Source organism: Pleurodeles waltl, chromosome 6 (assembly GCF_031143425.1).
Source record: "Pleurodeles waltl isolate 20211129_DDA chromosome 6, aPleWal1.hap1.20221129, whole genome shotgun sequence".
Taxonomy (NCBI): domain Eukaryota; kingdom Metazoa; phylum Chordata; class Amphibia; order Caudata; family Salamandridae; genus Pleurodeles; species Pleurodeles waltl.
This window is the reverse complement of record NC_090445.1, coordinates 1,508,949,452-1,508,969,977: the sequence shown is the minus strand read 5'-3', so window position 1 is coordinate 1,508,969,977 and position 20,526 is coordinate 1,508,949,452. Positions and strand designations below refer to the sequence as shown.

At 44.9% G+C, this 20,526-nt stretch overlaps 1 protein-coding gene across 2 annotated transcripts in view; it reads left to right on the top strand.

Annotated features, from left to right (window-relative positions):
* The window catches only part of GABRD (gamma-aminobutyric acid type A receptor subunit delta), a 148,947-nt gene that overhangs the window by 87,492 nt on the left and 40,929 nt on the right, over window positions 1–20,526 (top strand). For both annotated transcript variants that reach the window (XM_069241002.1, XM_069241003.1), the window contains exons 4-5: window positions 1,379–1,599; window positions 4,403–4,485. In XM_069241002.1, coding sequence (XP_069097103.1) covers window positions 1,379–1,599; window positions 4,403–4,485 — 304 coding nt within the window. The remainder of the gene's footprint in view (window positions 1–1,378; window positions 1,600–4,402; window positions 4,486–20,526) is intronic.

Here is a 20,526-nt window from a genome sequence, read left to right as displayed (position 1 = left end):
TGATTTCTACACAAATGAACCCTTTTTTGCAAAATTAGTATACTAAAAGACTGGCGAAAAGTCATAAAGCTCTAATCTATACCTTGCAATATGCATGCAGTTTTTTGATGACACTTAATAGCTTACTGTTCCTTATTAGGATTTTAACTTATAAACTGCAAGTAACAAAAGGACCTCTTTGAGAAAAGTAGTAACCCACTGACCTATTTGCATTATTTGCAGTTTGTGATCTGCATGGTACACCTTCCTTGCAGCAGGCATATTAACCCTCTGCCCTACCTTAAAATGTCCACTAGAGAAAACGATCATCTCTCTTCAGGCAGAACAATAATCACCATAGTTATCTTGACATATTTATTGCTGCCTGAAAATTGCTAGAGGCAAGGAACCCGCAGCAGGTGGTTTCATAACCATAATATACCTGCAAACACGGTGCCCCACCCGAAACCAGCACCCAGTGCCGTGGCACCGGTTGCACCGCCCTAGAGCCGCTGCTCTTGACTTGTATTTCACTTCGTGTTGCACTGTATTGTCACTGTTTGTATCCTTTTAAGACGTTTTATTGTCCTTCTCTCAGCCGTGCTTGGCTTTGAATGTAAACACTTGGCCCCAATCTCTTAGTGCTGACTGTCCTGAGGGTATTTGGGCTCTATGTTCAATGCCCTAAAAATATTAGAAACTTATATGAAAAAGAAAGGTTCCAAACTCGGCCATAAATCATTAGTATTTTGTTCAAACTCAACTTAACACATGGATGTGGTTCTTGCTTCAGTGATGCTATTTAGTGTTTGCTTATTTCAAAACACCCAAAAAGAACTTTCTTCTCAGAATCCAAACACAAAAACATATAAAAACCTCTCACGACAAGCACATGTGATTTATTAATGATCCCGGTGACATCCCATGTATTCTGGCAATCAGGTAAATTCAAACACATACAAAAAGAGATACACGTAAATGAACATAATCAGAACCGAGGATCAACAAGTGTTAGAAGATTTCATGACCTATCTACACGTGCTCAACAGCCTTTTTGGTCTCTGTTGTATGTGTGTTTTGACCATTCTTACTCAAAATAAGGCCCATAATTTAAGCTTAAGAAGAATGTCAGTTTGGGCCCCAAGTTGGTCGGTGCTTGAGTTTCGAACTCACAAGAATTCAGAGGCCTTCATCAGGAAGTGATAATCCTCATAAGTATAGCTACTATCCCCCCGTTGTCATATGAGGTACATCTTTTTGCATTCACAGAATTCACCACCACCCGCACTCATGCATACAGAAGTCACCGCACAGTGCAAAATGTGAATATGTACATTGAACATCTGAGAGATTCACAGTAAGAGAGCATGACTTGTGCTGGTTTCTGCCCCCTCTGCAGGAGTACACCATGACAGTGTTTTTACGGCAGAGCTGGCGGGATGATAGGCTCTCGTACAACCACACAAACAAGACGCTGGGCTTGGACAGCAGATTTGTGGATAAGCTTTGGCTCCCAGATACCTTCATCGTGAACGCCAAGTCAGCCTGGTTTCATGATGTCACGGTGGAAAACAAACTCATCCGACTTCAGCCCGACGGAGTGATTTTATACAGCATCAGGTGTGTCTAGACTGTGATTGACTGCACCTGTGCTACTGTCAAACGAAAGCATAAAGAACTATAAACTACACCCCTGGAAAGTTAAAAAACTTCTCAGCATGTGCTTTCAGAAAGAGACCACAGTTCCACAGCTGGCGATAAGGGATATTGAAAACATGTTTAAGCAGGGCAGCTGGTTAAGAAGGATTTTGAAACTAATGTTTAAGCAGCCCAGCTTCAAACACTAACATTAACATTTATTGCCAACACTTGAAAAGTGAGCCAAGCAGAAAATATTCTTCCAGGAGAGGCTGCCATTGGCTCTTCCCCTTTTATTTCTAATTGTTCTCCACAACGCTGTACCCCAGATTAGGTGAGCTGGATTCATAGGTATTTGTATTAAACTTATGGCCGTGGCCAGCCAAGACCAACCCATATGTGAAGGGGATGTGCAAGGCCTATTAAATGTGCCAACAAATCTTTTATGATATTTATACAGAACAAACCAATTAATGATATTTGACGTAGTTGCCTTACTAGTCACTAAAAACAGGGGCCCATATTTATGAAAAAGTGGAGCATCAAAGCTAGTGCGACACTTTTTCTGCACCCCCTACCTCCACGGATGCACCGTAGTTATGAGACGGCACAACATGGCAGTCGTTAGCACAATAGCGGCAACATTTTTGACGCTATTGTGGCGCTTTGCTACACTAGCTTAAAAAATGTTGATGCTAGTGTAGCACAGTGCAAGAAGACCCATAGGTTTCTATGGGAGATTCATTTTAATGCATGCTCTGAGCAGGCATTAAAAATGACGCCAAAAAGGGCACAGTGAAATCTGTTAAGTTTGACTGCACCATTTTTGCGGGCCTCCTAGCACCGAAACGTCCCCCTTATATACATTATGCCTAGCGCAGGCATAATGTGGTGCAAGGGATTACAAAGTGCAAAGTTGCTCCACTTTGTAAATACGGCGTGTGGGAAGAGACACTTTAGCACCGCCTTAGTGTAAAAAAATGGCACTATGGCGGCACTAAGGTAGCACTAGGGACTCTAAAATATGCCCCACGATGTTTGAGGAGCCACCGGTGAAACAGGCATAGTGCATTAAGGACACCACTGGCATTAAATTACCAGGGAATGTGGGTGGTACTAGTGCAGTTGTCACCAGGCTTTAGTGCCCTCCTGGAACAATATTGAAATTACCTTATGGGTAACACTGGTACAATCAGGGTAGGAGATTAGAAGCACCACAGACAGAACAGAGAAATGGCATAAGGTATTTAAAGCAGCAGAGATAGAGGGCTATTTTCACAATAACGTGGGGATGCAAAGAGCACCACAGGCATGACAGGGACAGGGGGGTCAGTATCACTACTGGCAGAAAATGCGCATAACAGTAGTGACAATGTGTGAGTACAAGAGTCAGGCAATCATGTCATGTTCGTGCTTTTGATAATATGCCATTGCTACTGTTACACTATAGACATGGCCACTGAAATTTTGCGACAACGAATGGCAAACTATGCAGCGTAACGTGGCACATTATGTGGCAGAATTATTATGCAATTTCGTCATTTTAATACATATTAATGCAAATCCACAATTATGCGGAAAACACTGTGGCTGTATAACATATAATTCTAGTGGCTTAGACTATAGAAAGTGCCCTAAACTAGAGGAAGTGCTGACACAATAATATCAAAGTATTGCCATTAGGCTGAAGGTTTACTATGGGCACAGACAGACACTTTCGGGACTTTAAAGAAAGTGTATAGATGGCCGCATTTACAGGAATGTAGACTGGGTATTGGGGACTCATGGCCACAATATTAGGGCACAGATGCCTCAATGCAGGCAGTGCATAAGCCACTACGTGATAGATTGGGGGCCGGCCTATGAAACAGCTGCTGGAACAGCACACAGGGGCCAAGGGCTCCAGCAGGCACAATGGAGCGGAACTGTTGGAGCACCAATGTCACAACAGGGAACGGCCACAAGGAATTCTACTGGGACAATAGGGAGATGGCATTGGGGCTTGTGTGGTACTGTACAATAGAGGGATATTAGGACATATGAACATTACTTTATGGACAGAGTGACTAAGGGGCACTGGGATCGCTTCTGGCAGAGTAGGCGAGGTGCGTAAGGAGCACTACAGCCAGAACAACGACAACATGGGGCCCTATGGGTAGGACAGGGATAGAGCTTTCAAGTAACCTGTAAAAATAAGAACATAACTGGTAAACATGACACGACCAGATAAAGGCACTAGAGCCACCACTGGCACAATATATTACAGTGCTGAAGGAACACTATTTGCACAATAGAGGCAGCGGCTTGAGGACGCTTCTAACAGACTATTGGTATTAATATTCATTATGGAATCAGCATTTTATGGATAGCTCTAATCGTAAAACCAATCAGCCAATCTATGATAATTGTCACTTCTCAACAAGGCCTTTCCAAAGATCATACTGTTTCCTGTTCTGTGTTTATTTTACTCTAACTCTTTAGTCTCTATAGATTGCAGAGTATTACCTTTACATTAAACTTACATTTACATTTCTATCTGTCGTTTCTCTGTTCGGCTTACATCAACTGCTCTGCCCATGCAGTTGCCATAACATCCAGGGAGGTCACAGCATTTCAGTGTAGGCGTTTGCAGTCAGAAGAAGCTAACACAATAAACTGCAACCCAAAAAAACATAAACTCTTAAAAAATATGAAGGATGTTGTTACCTGAATAGCTGATAAAGTAAATTCAAACACAAAAGCGCACTGATCTAACACTATTCTATTTTTTATTTATTTCTTGGAGGATTACCTCAACATTGGCATGTGACATGGACCTCTCCAAGTATCCCATGGACGAGCAGGAGTGCATGTTGGACCTTGAGAGCTGTACGTAAATCATGATCATGTGATCAAGCCATGTTTCGCTTCCCTGGTGTGTCCTTGAGCACTGTGATTCATGCCTCTGCGGTTGAGATCTGTATCCGGACTTTTTAAGCCACACTCCTTACGGCTCAAAAGCCTACTTTCTTAGGATTATAAGATTTGATGTTTAGGTGGGTCGATATATAAAAAACAGTTGATGGATAAGTAGATAGGTGGATGGGTGGGAGGATGGATGGAAGGATATATGTTTAAGTGATGGATAATGAGTAGATAAATAAACCTAAAAGTTGGGAAATTTGCGAAAACGGTAATGCAGACAAGCAGGCTAGTTCCCTTGTGTCGCAGGAAATGGAACAAGTGTTTTGCACATGCTAGTTGTCTTGACAATCTGAGTCCACAAGAGGTACTCGGTGATATTACTTTAAGTGCCATAGTAGAGTCTGTGGACTTACGATGAAAGAGTGCAGCCAAAGACCACGCCATCTACAGCCAAGCATAACTACAGTCACCTAATATCATACTCTAGGGTGACTGGCTATTTGTTTCAGACCTTTTTGCTTGTACCCTCAGAGGAGTGAGGACCTACCAGTTTCTCACCTCTAGTATATGTTCCTCCATTCCCAAGACTGTGTGATATGCATTGCATGGTGTACATCTCTGTTTAACCTGACTGGCACTAGCAGACCATGTGCAGTGTGTCTGGTGCCCAGTGCGTGATCCTACCTAAATTGCTGATTTCTAAGCAAGATGCCTTCGTACTCTGTGACCCAACTTACAGATGGCTGGTGGCCTGGGTAAGACTCATCATCCAGTCCTTACAATACCAGTTTCCGTTGCCTACACAGAAAAAGCACTGTACCCACGTTTGTGAATTGTGTTTGACGTCACTTAGTAACATGGGAAACGTAATCTAGTCAGTGTAGTTGGAAAACATCGAGAACCTTAACCACAAACTCTGACCACCTAGAATCTCCCTGCCAGCACTGTAAGCCTTATCCCAGAGGCCCAAGGAAGAAAGGTGTACTTTTTTCATTAATGGAAGAAAATATTGAAAGTATAGAAAATGTAGAATGGTCAAGTTGTGATTTTCCTTACAAGTATGTGAACACCCACAAACTAGTGAGTTTTCACATTTTCAAACTCCACTATGACCATTTCCTTCACTTATGCTGCCACAGATTTACTCCATCAAACAGCTTGGAGTTAATCCTCTTCCAAGGTGAGAAAGGGGATGGAATATATACAAACCTTGCAACGCTGTACGAGAAGGCATTCCTCCTTTAGAAAATTGTTTTCCCGAAGGTGAATTCACTCAGTACCAAAAACAGAACCAGCAGGCTCCACAACCACTGCTTATCTTCTCCAAATTCATATCACTGTGAAAGTCCAAATCTACATGAATAAAATACAAACCTGATACCTTCTTTCCTCGGTGTCACCACCACTCTGGAGCAGTTAGGGATGTGTCTAGAGTGCAATAATCCATTTCCCTACTAGGTGATATAGGTTAGAAAAACATGTGCAGCATGACACAATGAGTAAGACATTAAACATCACACAAGAAACTAAATGTTCCTCTGCAGACAGTGCGCATTCCGAGGGTGCTAGTGTGCTACGGTATAGGCCTCGGCTCCCTTAGGAGTTGACCGACGGAACGTCGTAATACAATGTTCATCCAGTCAGCCTGGGGGAAACACCGTAATATGGCAGTGGGTGAGGCAGCCGGGTTGACGTCCGCCTCATCTCTGTGAGCTTGGCAGTCATCTCGTCTGACCGTTAAACCCGTAATGAACCCCTATGTTCCCCATGTCTCTGCAGTACTTGCTGGTCAACTGCCACTTGTGCAAAAGAGACATTAACAGAAAAAGAATAACAGAACAACAGACAACACCAATAATCAAAATATTTAAGGAATTGATAAACCCTCCCCCTAATTCTAATACACACTAAGGATGATATAATATTCTACAATGATAATAATAGCAAAACAATAGTATTTCTCAGTTGTGCCAATAGCATGCAAATATAACGCAGTGAGGAGATGGCTAATATATGAGACCTTCAAGTCATGCCCCCTATATCCAAATTTACAATATAATTAGGCAATATCTCAGTCCCTTAGTGTATACCTTTTTACCTAACAAGCAAGCTTCCACCTACAACAAATTCATGATATGAATAAATCAAAGAAGCAACACTTTTCCGCCAGAAGAAATCTTGAATATGAAATGATAAACAGTATAATCAAAACCTACCCTGATCTTCATAGATGTCCTACACTAATACGGCTAACATGCACTAACCTACTACTAATAAATGCTAGCTATTACATCTGAAAATATTAATTAAACTTTAAATGTGTAAAACTAAACCTAGCAAAGATACGTGCCTTATGACCAGCAAACATTGGAAATATACTGTTCTATCTTCAAAACTAGCAAACATTGGGGACGTCAAAAACACTTCTCTAACTCCAGTCCCCCCAAAAATTCGTAAGTATATAAATTGGCATATAAATTGGTGTGGAGGACAGGATTTATTATTCTAATCTAACCCTACAAATAGGGAGGAGTTAAGGTTAACTACTTGAGTTTGCTCCTGACCGAGGAGGTTGTGTGTGGTACGCACGTGCGTGGGGGTTACACCATATCTTGGAGGCAAGGTAGAAGAAGGTGCTCCCTCCGTTGTGGCTGCGTCAGACTCTCAGGACTTGAGCAAGGGTAGTGGAGCAGAGTTCTCTGGTGGGCCGGTCAGGCAGCCAGTGGAAACCTCTGAGGTGGGGGGGTGATGCAAACATTTGGGACTAAGGTTTATTATTATAACCACAGTCCCACAAAACATACCTTTAAGTGCATAATTTTTGGGTGTGTGGGAAATTATACTATTCCAACTCAAAAGCCAACAAACGTAGGGGAAGTTCATAAATGAGGTGGATGGGTAATAGTTGCTATTGTAAGGAGTTTTCCTTACCTTGTGTCAAGCCATCCTGCCGCCACCTGCCTTGCCTTGACAGTGCCGACGTGGGTCCTGCCATGGTGGCAGCGAATGTCCCTGTAGGGGTTCCACTCTCCCCACATCAGACTGAGGATGCACTGCCAACCTTAGCTGACGCCATCCTAGAAGTCTTCAGTTCCTGTCTACAGGTTCTTGGTATACACCATATAAGAGAACCTTACATTAAAATTTCAGAACATCATGATAGGTACATTTCCAGCAGTATTAGATACACATAGATATATTTTATTTATTCATTTATTGTTTGAAATATTAGTTTGTTCCATTACAATCCAAGATGGCCAAACCTTTTGCTATTAGCTCACATCCTGTTCTGCTCTATATAAAGAAGCACCATCACGAAGTCCAGTTTTGTTGCAATTGTTCTGTACTGTACTCGCTCACTGGACTCTGTGGACTCTCATCCATCCTCCAGTTCTTGTATTCCATTAAGTTCCTGTCAATTGCTCAGCCTTAAGGTTTATTCAGGTCTCCATTTTTGCCTCCTATGCTGTGTTATTTTCTGTAGCATTGCTGTGTGGTTTGCTTTCGATTCTGGCATCTGGTACTGCCTCTAAAGATTAACAGTCATTACTCCAGACAAAAAAGCTAATCCGAGTGCCACTCAGAAGCCCAGTCCTTGACAGCAATGCCAACTCCAGTTCCTCAAATATTAGGAAAAGTGCATACATTTGGAGAGGAATGGTAAATATATTATCCTAACTCCAAACCCACGATCGATGAGGATAGTGCGTATAATTGGGGGTTTGCATTTTCAGTATTTCCACACAAAACTAGCACCTCCAAATTATATGATTAAATATCTATAAACCCCATCACCTAAACAACCCAATCTTTACTAGCAATATAATTAATAAATTATATAAAGAAAATATAGTAAAATGTCAAATATAACCCACAAAAACACACCTTGCACTTAAAGTAAAAATATCATTAACTAATAAGAATATTCTAACAGTAAAATATTTCCCATCCAATGCCCTCAATGATTCCCATCACCTGAAGAAAAAAAATTAAGAAACACCCCAATATATATGAACCCAAAAAAACAAATAAAACACAAAATAAAATTAAGATTTGGAATATATATAGCCTTGCGGTCCGTAGTGGGGAGAACTTACAGGGATGCCCTATGCTTTTCAGTACTGCATCCACAGTGTTTGTAAAGTGAGCTGCCACTTTGGGGCAGTTTGGCGAGACTGTTCCTGTCTGTAAACATTATGTATGTCTAATCTTCAGCCTCCAATTGAAGCTTTGTGATCAGATGAAACATTTGTATCGTCATTTAAATGATTTTATGAATAAAGTTAAATCCACTGGAACAAAATAAAAATAAAATTTAGATGAACATGAACATTCACTGAATACCATTATTTAAAACAAATCTAAAAACCATAAGCTAACCGACAACCTGGAAAAAACAATTACTAATTTCCACAAAGTAAACACAGAAAAAACACAACTTTAAAACAAAAATATAATATTAAATACACATATTACAATATTAATGCAAACTTTATCAACTACCTGATATTTAAGTGTACTGTATTTTGAACATCAGTATTATTGACAAACAGAAAAAACACATCTAGGATATTTTGATGTACAATATTTTAGCTGTCACAGTATTTTAACTACGATATTTTATTAAGCCGATATTTAGAATTCAATATTCGAGCACTGTAGGAGGCTGGCCTGGCTTATAGTGCGTAGTTTGTGGTACTTACACTTGTGCCAGGTCCATTTATCCCTTATTAGTAGAATAGAGGTGTTTCTAGCAGCTTAGGATGTTAGAGGTAGCTATGGAAAAGCAGCTTAGGCTGAACTAGGAGACATGCAAAGCTCCTACTATACCACTTATATCATATAGCACAATATCATAAGAAAACACAATACTCAGAGTTACTAAAAATAAAGGTACTTTATTTTAGTGACAAAATGCCAAAAGTATCTCAGAGGATACCCTCACTTAGGAGGTAAGTAATATACACAAATTATATGTACACAAACCAAAAAGAGTTAGGTAACAGTAAAAAAGTAGTGCAAACAATGTAGAATCACAATAGAATGCAATAGGTAGACATAGGCCTAGGGGCAACACAAACCATATCCTCCAAAAGTGGAATGCGAACCACGAATGGACCCCAGGCCTATGGGAGGTTGTAGAGGGTCGCTGGGACTGTGAGAAAACAGTAAGGGTGTCCAAAATACCCCACACCAAGACCCTGAAAAGTAGGAGTAAAGTTACCCTACTACCCCAGAAAGACACAATAGTCGTGATAGGGGATTCTGCAAGAAACACAAGCACCAGCAAAACACTGAAGACGGATTCCTGGACCTGAGGACCTGTAAAGGAAGGGGAACAAGTCCAAGAGTCACGAATGTGCCCACGGGGGGGCAGGAGCCCACTAAACCCCGGATGAAGGTGCAAAAGGGCTGCCTCCGGGCGGAAGAAGCCAAAGATTCTGCAACAACAAAAAGGGCTAGGAACTTCTCCTTTGGATGGAAGATGTCCCATGGCATGCTGGAGGCTGCAGAAGTGTTTCAGGCAGAAATACCTCAAACAAGCCTTGCTAGCTGCAAGAGTTGTGGTTGAGGATTTTGGGTGCTGCTGGGAACCAGGAAGGACCAGAATGTCGCCCCTTGGAGGAGGAGACAGAGGGGGCACTCAGCAACTCAGAGAGCCCCCACAAAAGAAGGCAGCGCCCGCAGAAGTACCAGAGCAGGCACTTAGAAGATCTGAGGACATCAGTCACTCAGAGTCACAAAGGAGGGTCCCACGACATCGGAGTCCAACTCAGCGAGTTGGGCAATGCAGGACAGAGTGCTGGGGACCCAGGCTTGGCTGTGCACAAAGGAAGTCCTGGAAAAGTGCACAGAAGCAGGAGCAGCTGCAAATCACGCAGTACACAGGTTTGCTGTCTGACGTGGGGAGGCAAGGACTTACCTCCACCAAATTTGGACAGAAGGGCCACTGGACTGTGGGAGACACTTGGGACCACGCTCGCCAGGATGAGAGGGGACCCAGAGGCCCGGTGATGCAGAAGTTTGGTGCCTGAGTTAGCAGGGGGAAGATTCCGTCGACCCACGGGAGATTTCTTCTTGGCTTCCAGTGCAGGGTGAAGGCAGACAGCCCTCAGAGCATGCACCACCAGGAAACAGTCGAGAAAGCTGGCAGGATGAGGTGCTACAATGTTGCTGGTAGTCATCTTGCTACTTTGTTGCGGTTTTACAGGCGTCCTGGAGCAGTCAGCTGTCGATCCATGGCAGAAGTCGAAGAGGGAAGTGCAGAGGAACTCTGGTGAGCTCTTGCATTTGTTATCTGAGGAACAGTCCAGAGGAGACACCCTAAATAGCCAGAAAAGGAGGTTTGACTACTAAGAAAGGAGGCTTGGCTACTGAAAGAGGTAAGCACCTATCAGGAGGGGTCTCTGACGTCACCTGCTGACACTGGCCCCTCAGAGCAGTCCATTGTGCCCCAACACCTCTGAATCCAAGATGACAGAGGTCTGGGACACCACGGAGGAGCTCTGGGCACCTCCCCTGGGAGGTACGGGTCAGGGGAGTGGTCACTCCCCTTTCCTTTGTCCAGTTTCACGCCAGAGCAGGGCTGGGGGATCCCTGAACCGGTGTAGAATGGCTTATGCAGAGATGGGCACCATCTGTGCCCATCAAAGCATTTCCAGAGGCTAGGGGAGGCTACTCCTCCCCAGCCTTTCACACCTATTTCCAAATAGTAACACCCTCTCTCAGAGGAAATCCTTTGTTCTGCATTCCTGGGACTGGGCTGCCCAGACCCCAGGGGTGCAGAAACTTGTCTGAGGGGTTGGCAGCAGCAGCAGCAGCTGCAGTGGAAACCCCAGAAAGGCAGTTTGTCAGTACCCGGGTTATGTGGTAGAGACCCGGGATGCATGGAATTGTCCCCCCAATACCAGAATGGTATTGGGGTGACAATTCCATGATCCTAGACATGTTACATGGCCATGTTCGGAGTTACCATTGTGGCGCTACACATAGGTAGTGACCTATGTGTAGTGCACGCGTGTAATGGTGTCCCCGCACTCACAAAGTCTGGGGAATTTGCCCTGAACAATGTGGGGGCACCTTGGCTAGTGCCAGGGTGCCCACACACTAAGTAACTTGGCACCTAACCTTCACCAAGTGAGGGTTAGACATATAGGTGACTTATAAGTTACTTATGTGCACTGAAAAATGGCTGTGAAATAACATGGATGTTATTTCACTCAGGCTGCAGTGGCAGTCCTGTGTAAGAATTGTCTGAGCTCCCAATGGGTGGCAAAATAAATGCTGCAGCCCATAGGGATCTCCTGGAACCCAATACCCTGGGTACCTAGGTACCATATACAAGGGAATTATAAGGGTGTTTCAGTGTGCCAATGAGAATTGGTGAAGATAGTCACTAGCCTGTAGTGACAATTGTGAAAAGCAGAGAGAGCATAAACACTGAGGTTCTGGTTAGCAGAGACTCAGTGATACAGTTATGCACCACTCAGGGAACACATACAGGGCATACATTATGAGCACTGGGGTCCTGCTGCCTGGGCACATGGGCAAAAACAACCATATATACAGTGAAAATGGGGGTAACATGCCAGGCAAGATGGTCCTTTCCTACACAACACGCCCCCCCCCCCCCACAAACAATGGACAATAAGGCTAACCTTGCCCAGATGAGTCTTCATTGTCTAAGTGGAAATATCTGGAGAGTCCATCTGCATTGGAGTGGGTACTCCCAGGTCTATGTTCCACCGTATAGTCCATTCCCTGTAGTGATATGGACCACCTCTACAATTTAGGGGTTTCACCTTTCATTTGGTTTAGCCAAAGTAGAGGTTTGTGGTCTGTTTGAACAATAAAGTGAGTACCAAACAGGTATGGTCTCAACTTTTTCAGTGCCCAGACCACAGCAAAGACCTCCCTCTCTATGGCAGACCAATGCTTTTCTCTAGGGGTCAACCTTCTGCTGATAAAAGCAACTGGTTGATCCTGGCCCTCAGAATTCAGTTGTGATAGTACTGCCCCAACCCCTGATTCAGATGCATCAGTTTGAACAATGCATGAGTAACAATGGCTTTCTATGACAGATGCAGAGCACATGGCCTGTTTTAGCTCCTCAGAAGCTTTTTGACAGCTAGCTGTCCACAATACCTTCTTAGGCATCTTCTTGCTAGTGAGATCATTAAGAGGGGCTGCAATGGAGCCATAATTCTTTATGAATCTCCTATAGTACCCTGTGAGGCCTAAAAAGGCTCTCACCTGGTTTTGAGTTGTAGGGGGAACATGATAGTTTGAATTTTCCCCTGTAGTGGTGCAATCTGTTCTCCACCTACCAGGTGGCCCAGATAAAGCACTTTCCCCTGCCCTATCTGGCTCTTTGAGGCCTTGATAGTGAGGCCTGCCTTTTGCAGGGCCTCCAAAACTTTCCATAGGTGGACCAGGTGATCATCCCAGGTTGAGCTAAAGACAGCAATATCATCTAGATATGCTGCACTGAAAGCTTCCAACCCTTGCAGGACTGTGTTCACCAACCTCTGAAAAGTGGCAGGTGCATTTATCAAACCAAAGGGCATTACTGCAAATTGGTAGTGCCCTCCAATGGTAGAAAATGCAGTATTGGGTTTAGAATCTTCTGATAACCTGATCTGCCAATACCCAACAGTTAGATCAAAAGTGCTTAGATACTTGGCAGAAGCCACTGTATCTATAAGCTCATCTGCCCTGGGTATAGGGTGAGCATCTGTCTTAGTTACTTGATTGAGCCCTCTATAATCTACACAAGACCTCATCTCTCTCTTTCCATCTCTGGTGTGAGGTTTTGGTACAAGCACAACTGGGCTAGCCCAGTGGCTTTCAGATGGCTCAATCACCCCTAAGTCCAACATTTTCTGCACCTCTTGTTTAATGCAGTCCCTGACATGGTCAGGCTGCCTATAAATCTTACTTTTGACAGGCAGGGTGTCTCCAGTATCAATTGTATGTTCACACCAGGATGTTGTACCTGGTACAAGTGAAAAGAGGTCTGAAAACTGACTTAAGAGATTGATACAGTTGTCTTTCTGTTCTCTAGTAAGACAATCTGCTAAGACTACTCCCTCCACTAAGCCATCAGCTTCAGTGGTGGAGAAGAGATCAGGGAGAGGCTCACTATCTTCTTCCTGTCCCTCATCTGTTGCCATGAGCAGGGTGAGATCAGCCCTGTCATGGTAGGGTTTTAGGCGGTTGGCATGAATCACCCTAAGGGGACTCCTGGCAGTGCCTAGGTCTACCAAATAGGTAACCTCACCCTTCTTTTAAAACATTAGATGGGGTCCACTCAATTTGTCCTGGAGAGCTCTTGGGGCCCAGGCTCCAATACCCACACCTTCTGTCCTGGGTGTTACTGAGTCAGGACAGCCTTCTGGTCATGCCATTGCTTTTGCAGCTTTTGGCTGGCCTGAAGGTTTTTACTGGCATTTTTCATATACTCAGCCATTCTGGATCTTAGGCCAAGTACATAGTCTACTGTGTCCTGTTTAGGAGCGTTTAAAGGTTGTTCCCAACCCTCCTTCACAAGAGCAAGTGGACCTCTTACAGAGTGCCCAAAGAGGAGTTCAAAGGGGCTGAAGCCCACTCCTTTTTGGGGTACCTCCCTGTAAGCAAAAAGGAGGCAAGGTAACAGGACATCCCATCTCCTTCTGAGTTTTTCAGGGAGTCCCATAATCATACCTTTGAGATTTTTATTAAACCTCTCAACCACACCATTTGTTTGTGGATGGGAAGGGGTGGTGAACTTGTAGGTTACATCACACTCCTTCCACATTGCTTTTAGGTATGCAGACATGAAGTTGCTACCTCTGTCTGACACCACCTCCTTAGGAAAACCCACTCTGGAAAAGATTCCCAGGAGGGCCTTCGCCACTGCAGGAGCTGTAGTGGTCCTTAAGGGGATGGCTTCAGGGTATCTTGTGACATGGTCCACTACCACCAAGATAAATCTATTGCCTGAAGCTGTTGGAGGGTCAAGGGGGCCAACTATGTCAACCCATACCCTTTCAAAAGGCACCCCAACCACTGGAAGTGAAATTAGGGTGGTCTTTGAAGTGCCACCAGTCTTGCCACTGGCTTGGCAGGTCACACAAGAGCGACAAAACTCTTTTGTGTCCTCTGACATATGAGGCCAGTGAAACAAAGGGACAGGTCTTTCCCAAGTTTTCGTCTGGCCCAAATGCCCAGCCAAAGGAATGTCATGTGCCAGGGTGAGAAGAAACTCTCTGTACTGCAAGGGAATGACCAATCTCCTGGCAGCTCCAGGTTTAGGGTCCCTTGACTCTGTGTACAAGAGGTTGTCTTCCCAGTATACCCTATGGCTATCACTGACATCCCCATTCTGCTGTTTGACAGCTTTCTGTCTTAAACCCTCTAATGTGGGACAGGTTTGCTGTGCCACACACAGCTCTTCCCTGGCAGGCCCTCTGCACCCAAAAGCTCGGCAGTGTCTGCTGTCAGCTCCTCCGGTGTAGGTTCTGCACAGGGAGACGATTCCTCTTCCTCAAAAGGGGAATCATCTGTAGAGGGAGGGATAGTGGGCAGGGATTTACCCTTTCTATCCCTAGTTTTGGGAGCACTTGGTCCATTGTTCCAGGATCCAAGTTTCCCTGTCCTTTTTTCTTCTTGGCCTGAGCCTTGTCAAAGCAAAAATATGCCCAGGAATGCCCAGCATTGCTGCATGAGCCTCCAACTCCACTTCTGCCCAAGCTGATGTTTCTAAATCATTGCCCAGTAAGCAATCTACAGGTAATTCAGTGGCTACCACAATTTTCTTTGGACCAGTAACCCCCCAGTTGAGATTCACAACAGCCATGGGGTGGCTAAGAGTGTTGTTATGAGCATCAGTCACTTGGTACTGCTGACCAAGTAGGTGTTGATCAGGGTGGACCAGTTTTTCTATCACCATAGTTACAGTAGGCCTTAACCTCAACACCATTGATTAGGGGTAGTTGCTTGTACTTACCCATATTAAGGGGACAAGCAACTATGGTGGCAAAGCCAATGCCACCATCATAGACTAAAACAGCCTCTGTGGTCTCCCTTACAAGACCCACCCCAACTACACTGCCAATAGTGAGCCCAGCTACACCCTTGATTGGCTATTAGTAGTAGACTTCCCACCACCACTGCTATTACTAGGGGCACCAGAGGTTGCAGTTGGGGTTGTGGTGGTGGGAGGTTTGGTGTTTTTCTTTGAACAAGTGGAATCACTTGCCAATGGCCTTTTACTTTACATAAATAACACCAAGGCTTTTTCTGATTGTTTGAAGAGGGTTTGGACCCACCACCCCCAGAGGATTTTTGTGGGCCTGATGAAGACTCAGAATGTTTACTTTTGTCCCCACCCTTGTCAGAAGACTTACAATCCTTCTTCTTGCCATCCTTGTCACCCCCTGTATGAACTTTTCTGTTCACCCTTGTTCTGACCCATTTGTCTGCCTTCTTTCCCAATTCTTGGGGAGAGGTCAGATCAGAGTCTACCAGGTACTGGTGTAACAAATCAGACACACAATTGTTAAGAATATGCTCTCTCAGGATCAGATTATACAGCCTTTCATAGTCAGAAACTTTACTGCCATGTAACCAATCCTCCAAGGCCTTCACTGAACAGTCAACAAAATCTGTCTAGTCTTGAGAGGACTCTTTTCTGGTGTCTCTGAACTTAATCCTGTATTGTTCAGTGGTTAAGCTAAATCCATCCAAGAGTGCATCTTTCAAAACTTTATAGTTATTGGCATCACTTTCTCTGACAGTAAGGAGCCTATCCCTACCCTTTCCAGTGAAAGATAGCCACAAGATAGCAGCCCACTGCCTTTGAGGGACCAACTGTACCGTACAGGCCCTCTCAAGTGCAGTAAACCACTTATTAATGTCACCCCCCTCCTTGTAATGGGGGACTATCTTATGCAGATTCCTGGAATCTTGCTCTCTAACATGATTGCTATCAGAAATACTGCTGCTGCCACCATGGGGACCTAATACCATTCTCCGTCTTTCCCTCTCTGTATCTAGGGATTCCCTGTCTAAGGCCAGCTGCTGTTGTTTAAGCTTCCGTCTGGTATCTTACAACCTCAGCTTTCTGAGTTCCCTTTCCATTAAGTTATCCTCAGGGTGGGAGGGGTGGGAATGTTTGGATACAGAGGAGATTTGGGAATTGGCAGAGAGAGACCTGTCCCTGACTGGCTGGACCCTAATAATCTGGCCTCTAGGAGTGAAAGATGCCCTACTAATGTGTGACCCTCTAACACTACCAGTGTCACTAGGTAGCCTGCTAGGGGGCAGGACTTTATAAGAACCCTCCCCAGCATCTTCAGGGACCTCATCTGAGTCTGACTGGGAAGCTTCCCCCCTTTCCTCTCTTTCCTGAGATGGGCCAGACTGGTTCTGGTCATCCTGTAAGAGCAGGTTAAAGAGAAACTCTTTTGTTGGATTCTTACCTATGCTTAAACCTCTATCCAGGCAGAGACCCCCTCAAACATTTGTAGTTTAAACACTCATAAGTTGCCTGAACAACTTTGGGAGTGACCTCTACCAAAGACATGATAGAAAAAGGTTTAAGGATAGTGAGAGAAAAAGTTTTAGAACTTTAGAGAGCACAGAGAAAAACCTTTTTCAAACTTTTGGAAAACTTTTTAAAAGTTTTCAGAACTTTCCAGAAACTTAGTAAAAAGTTTTAGAGTAGAAAAGTAAACTGTTTTGGTTAAATGTACATATACTGAACTATTTGGTATTTGATTTTCTTATGAAAAGCACCAAATGACAAAGTGGTAAAGCAGTTGCAAGTACTTATCCCACATCTGCACCACCAATGTAGGAGGCTGGCCTGGCTTATAGTGGGTATCTTGTGGTCCTTACATCCTGTGCTAGGTCCAGTTATCCCTTATTAGTAGAATAGAGGTGTTTCTAGCAGCTTAGGCTGTTAGAGGTAGCTATGGCAAAGCAGTTTAGGGTGAACTAAGAGACATTCAAAGCTCCTACTATACTACTTATATCATATAGCACAATATCATAAGAAAACACAATACTCAGAGTTACTAAAAATAAAGGTACTTTATGTTAGTGACAATATTCCAAAAAGTATCTCAGAGGATACCCTCTCTTAGGAGGTAAGTAATATACAGAAATTATATGTACACACACCCAAAACAGGTAAGTAACAGTAAGAAAAGTAGTGCAAACAATGTAGAATCACAATAGAATGCAATAGGTAGACATAGGCCTAGGGGCAACACAAACCATATACTCCAAAAGTTAAATGTGAATCACGAATGGACCCCAGGCCTATGGGAGGTTGTAGAGGGTTGCTGGGACTGTGAGAAAACAGTAAGAGTTTCCAAAATACCCCACCCAAAGACCCTGAAATGTAGGAGTAAAGTTACCCTACTACCCCAGAAAGACACAATAGTCGTGATAGGGGATTCTGCAAGAACCACAAGCACCAGCAAAACACTGAAGATGGATTCCTGGACCTGACGACCTGTAAAGGAAGGGGACCAAGTCCAAGAGTCACAAACGGTCTGGGGGGGGGGGGCAGGAGCCCGCTAAACCCCGGATGAAGGTGCAAAAGGTCTGCCTCCGGGTGGAAGAAGCCGAAGAGTCTGCAACAACAAAAAGGGCTAGGAACTGTTCCTTTGGATGGAAGATGTCCCACGGCGTGCTGGAGGTTGCAGAAGTGTTTCTAGGCAGAAATACTGCAAACAAGTCTTGCTAGCTGCAAGAGTCGCAGTTGAGGATTTTGGGTGCTGCTGAGAACCAGGAAGGACCAGGATGTCGCCCCTTGGAGGAGGAGACAAAAGGGGCACTCAGCAACTCAGAGAGCCCCCACAGAAGCAGGCAGCACCCGCAGAAGTACTGGAGCAGGCACTTAGAAGATCTGAGGACAGAGGTCGACTCAGAGTCACAAAGGAGGTTCCCACAACGTAGGAGTCCAAATCAGCGAGTTAGGCAATGCAGGACGGAGTGCTGGGGATCCAGGCTAGGTTGTACACAAAGGAAGTCCTGGAAAAGTGCACAGAAGCCGAAGCAGCAGCACATCACACAGTACACAGGTTTGCTGTCTGGCGTGGGGAGGCAAGGACTTAACTCCACCAAATTTGGGCAGAAGGGCCACTGGGCTGTGGGAGACACTTGGACCCAGCTCCTATGTTCCAGGGACCACGCTCATAAGTATGAGAGGGGACCCAGAGGACCAGTGATGCAGAAGTTTGGTGCCTGCGTTAGCAGGGGGAAGATTCCGTCGACCCACAGGAGATTTCTTCTTGGCTTCCAATGCAGGGTGAAGGCAGACAGCCCTCAGAGCATGCTCCACCAGGAAACAGTCGAGGAAGCCAGCAGGATGGGGCGCTACAATGTTGCTGGTAGTCGTCTTACTACTTTGTTGCGGTTTTGCAGGCGTCATGGAGCAGTCAGCGGTCGATCCTTGGCAGAAGTCGAAGAGGGAAGTATAGAGGAACTCCTGTGAGCTCTTGCATCCATTATCTGAGGAATAGCCCAGAGGAGAGACCCTAAATAGCCAGAAAAGGAGGTTTGGCTACTAAGAAAGGAGGCTTGGCTACTGAAAGAGGTAAGCACCTATCAGGAGGGGTCTCTGACGTCACCTGCTGGCACTGGCCACTCAGAGCAGTCCATTGTGCCTCAACACCTCTGAACCCAAGATGGCAGAGTTCTGGGACACACTGGAGGAGCTCTGGGCACCTCCTCTGGGAGGTACTGGTCAGGGGAGTCGTCACCCCCCTTTCCTCTGTCCAGTTTCGCACCAGAGCAGGACTGGGGGATCCCTGAACTGGTGTAGACTGGCTTATGCAGAGATGGGCACCATCTGTGCCAATCAAAGCAGTTCCAGAGGCTGGGGGATGCTACTCCTCCTCAGCCCTTCACACCTATTTCCAAAGGGAGAGGGTGTAACCCCCTCTCTCAGAGGAAATCCTTTGTTCTGCCTTCCTGGGACTGGGCTGCCCAGACCCCAGGGGGGCAGCAGCTGCAGTGGAAACCCCGGAAAGGCAGTTTGGCAGTACCCGGGTTCTGTGCTAGAGACCCGGGATGCATGAAATTGTCACCCCAATACCAGAATGGTATTGGGGTGACAATTCCGTGATCCTAGACATGTTACATGGCCATGTTCGGAGTTACCATTGAGAGGCTACACATAGGTAGTGACCTATGTGTAGTGCACGCGTGTAATGGTGTCCCCTCACTCACAAAGTCCGGGGAATTTGCCCTGAACAATGTGGGGGCAACTTGGCTAGTGCCAGGGTGCCCACACACTAAATAACTTGGCACCTAACCTTCACCAAGTGAGGGTTAGACATGTAGGTGAATTATAAGTTACTGATGTGCAGTGAAAAATGGCTGTGAAATAACGTGGGCGTTATTTCACTCAGGCTGCAGTGGCAGTCCAGTGTAAGAATTGTCTGAGCTCCCTATGGGTGGCAAAAGAAATGTTGCAGCCCATAGGGATCTCCTGGAACCCCAATACCCTGGGTACCTAGGTACCATATACAAGGGAATTATAAGGGTGTTCCGGTGTGCCAATGAGAATTGGTAAAGATAGTCAGTAGCCTGTAGTGACAATTGTGAAAAGCAGAGATAGCATAAACACTGAGGTTCTGGTTAGCAGAGCCTCAGTGATACAGTTAGGCACCACACAGGGAACACATACAGGGCATACATTATGAGCACTGGGGTCCTGCCTGGCAGGATCCCAGTGACACATGGGCAAAAACAAACATACATACAGTGAAATTGGGGGTAACATGCCAGGCAAGATGGTACTTTCCTACAAGCACCATAGGGAATTTTAAGCTTAGTATGTAATGAAATTACACCTTTATCTACTCAGGCAAGGATTTAGAAATTCAACACAGAATTTCAGCTCACCCCTGCAAGAAGACTTCTGCCAACTGAGGGAGTATTCGTAGGATAGCTCACAGAGCAAGTAGCAGACACATCAGTTGTTGTGAGCTTTGAAATCTGGGCAAGTGT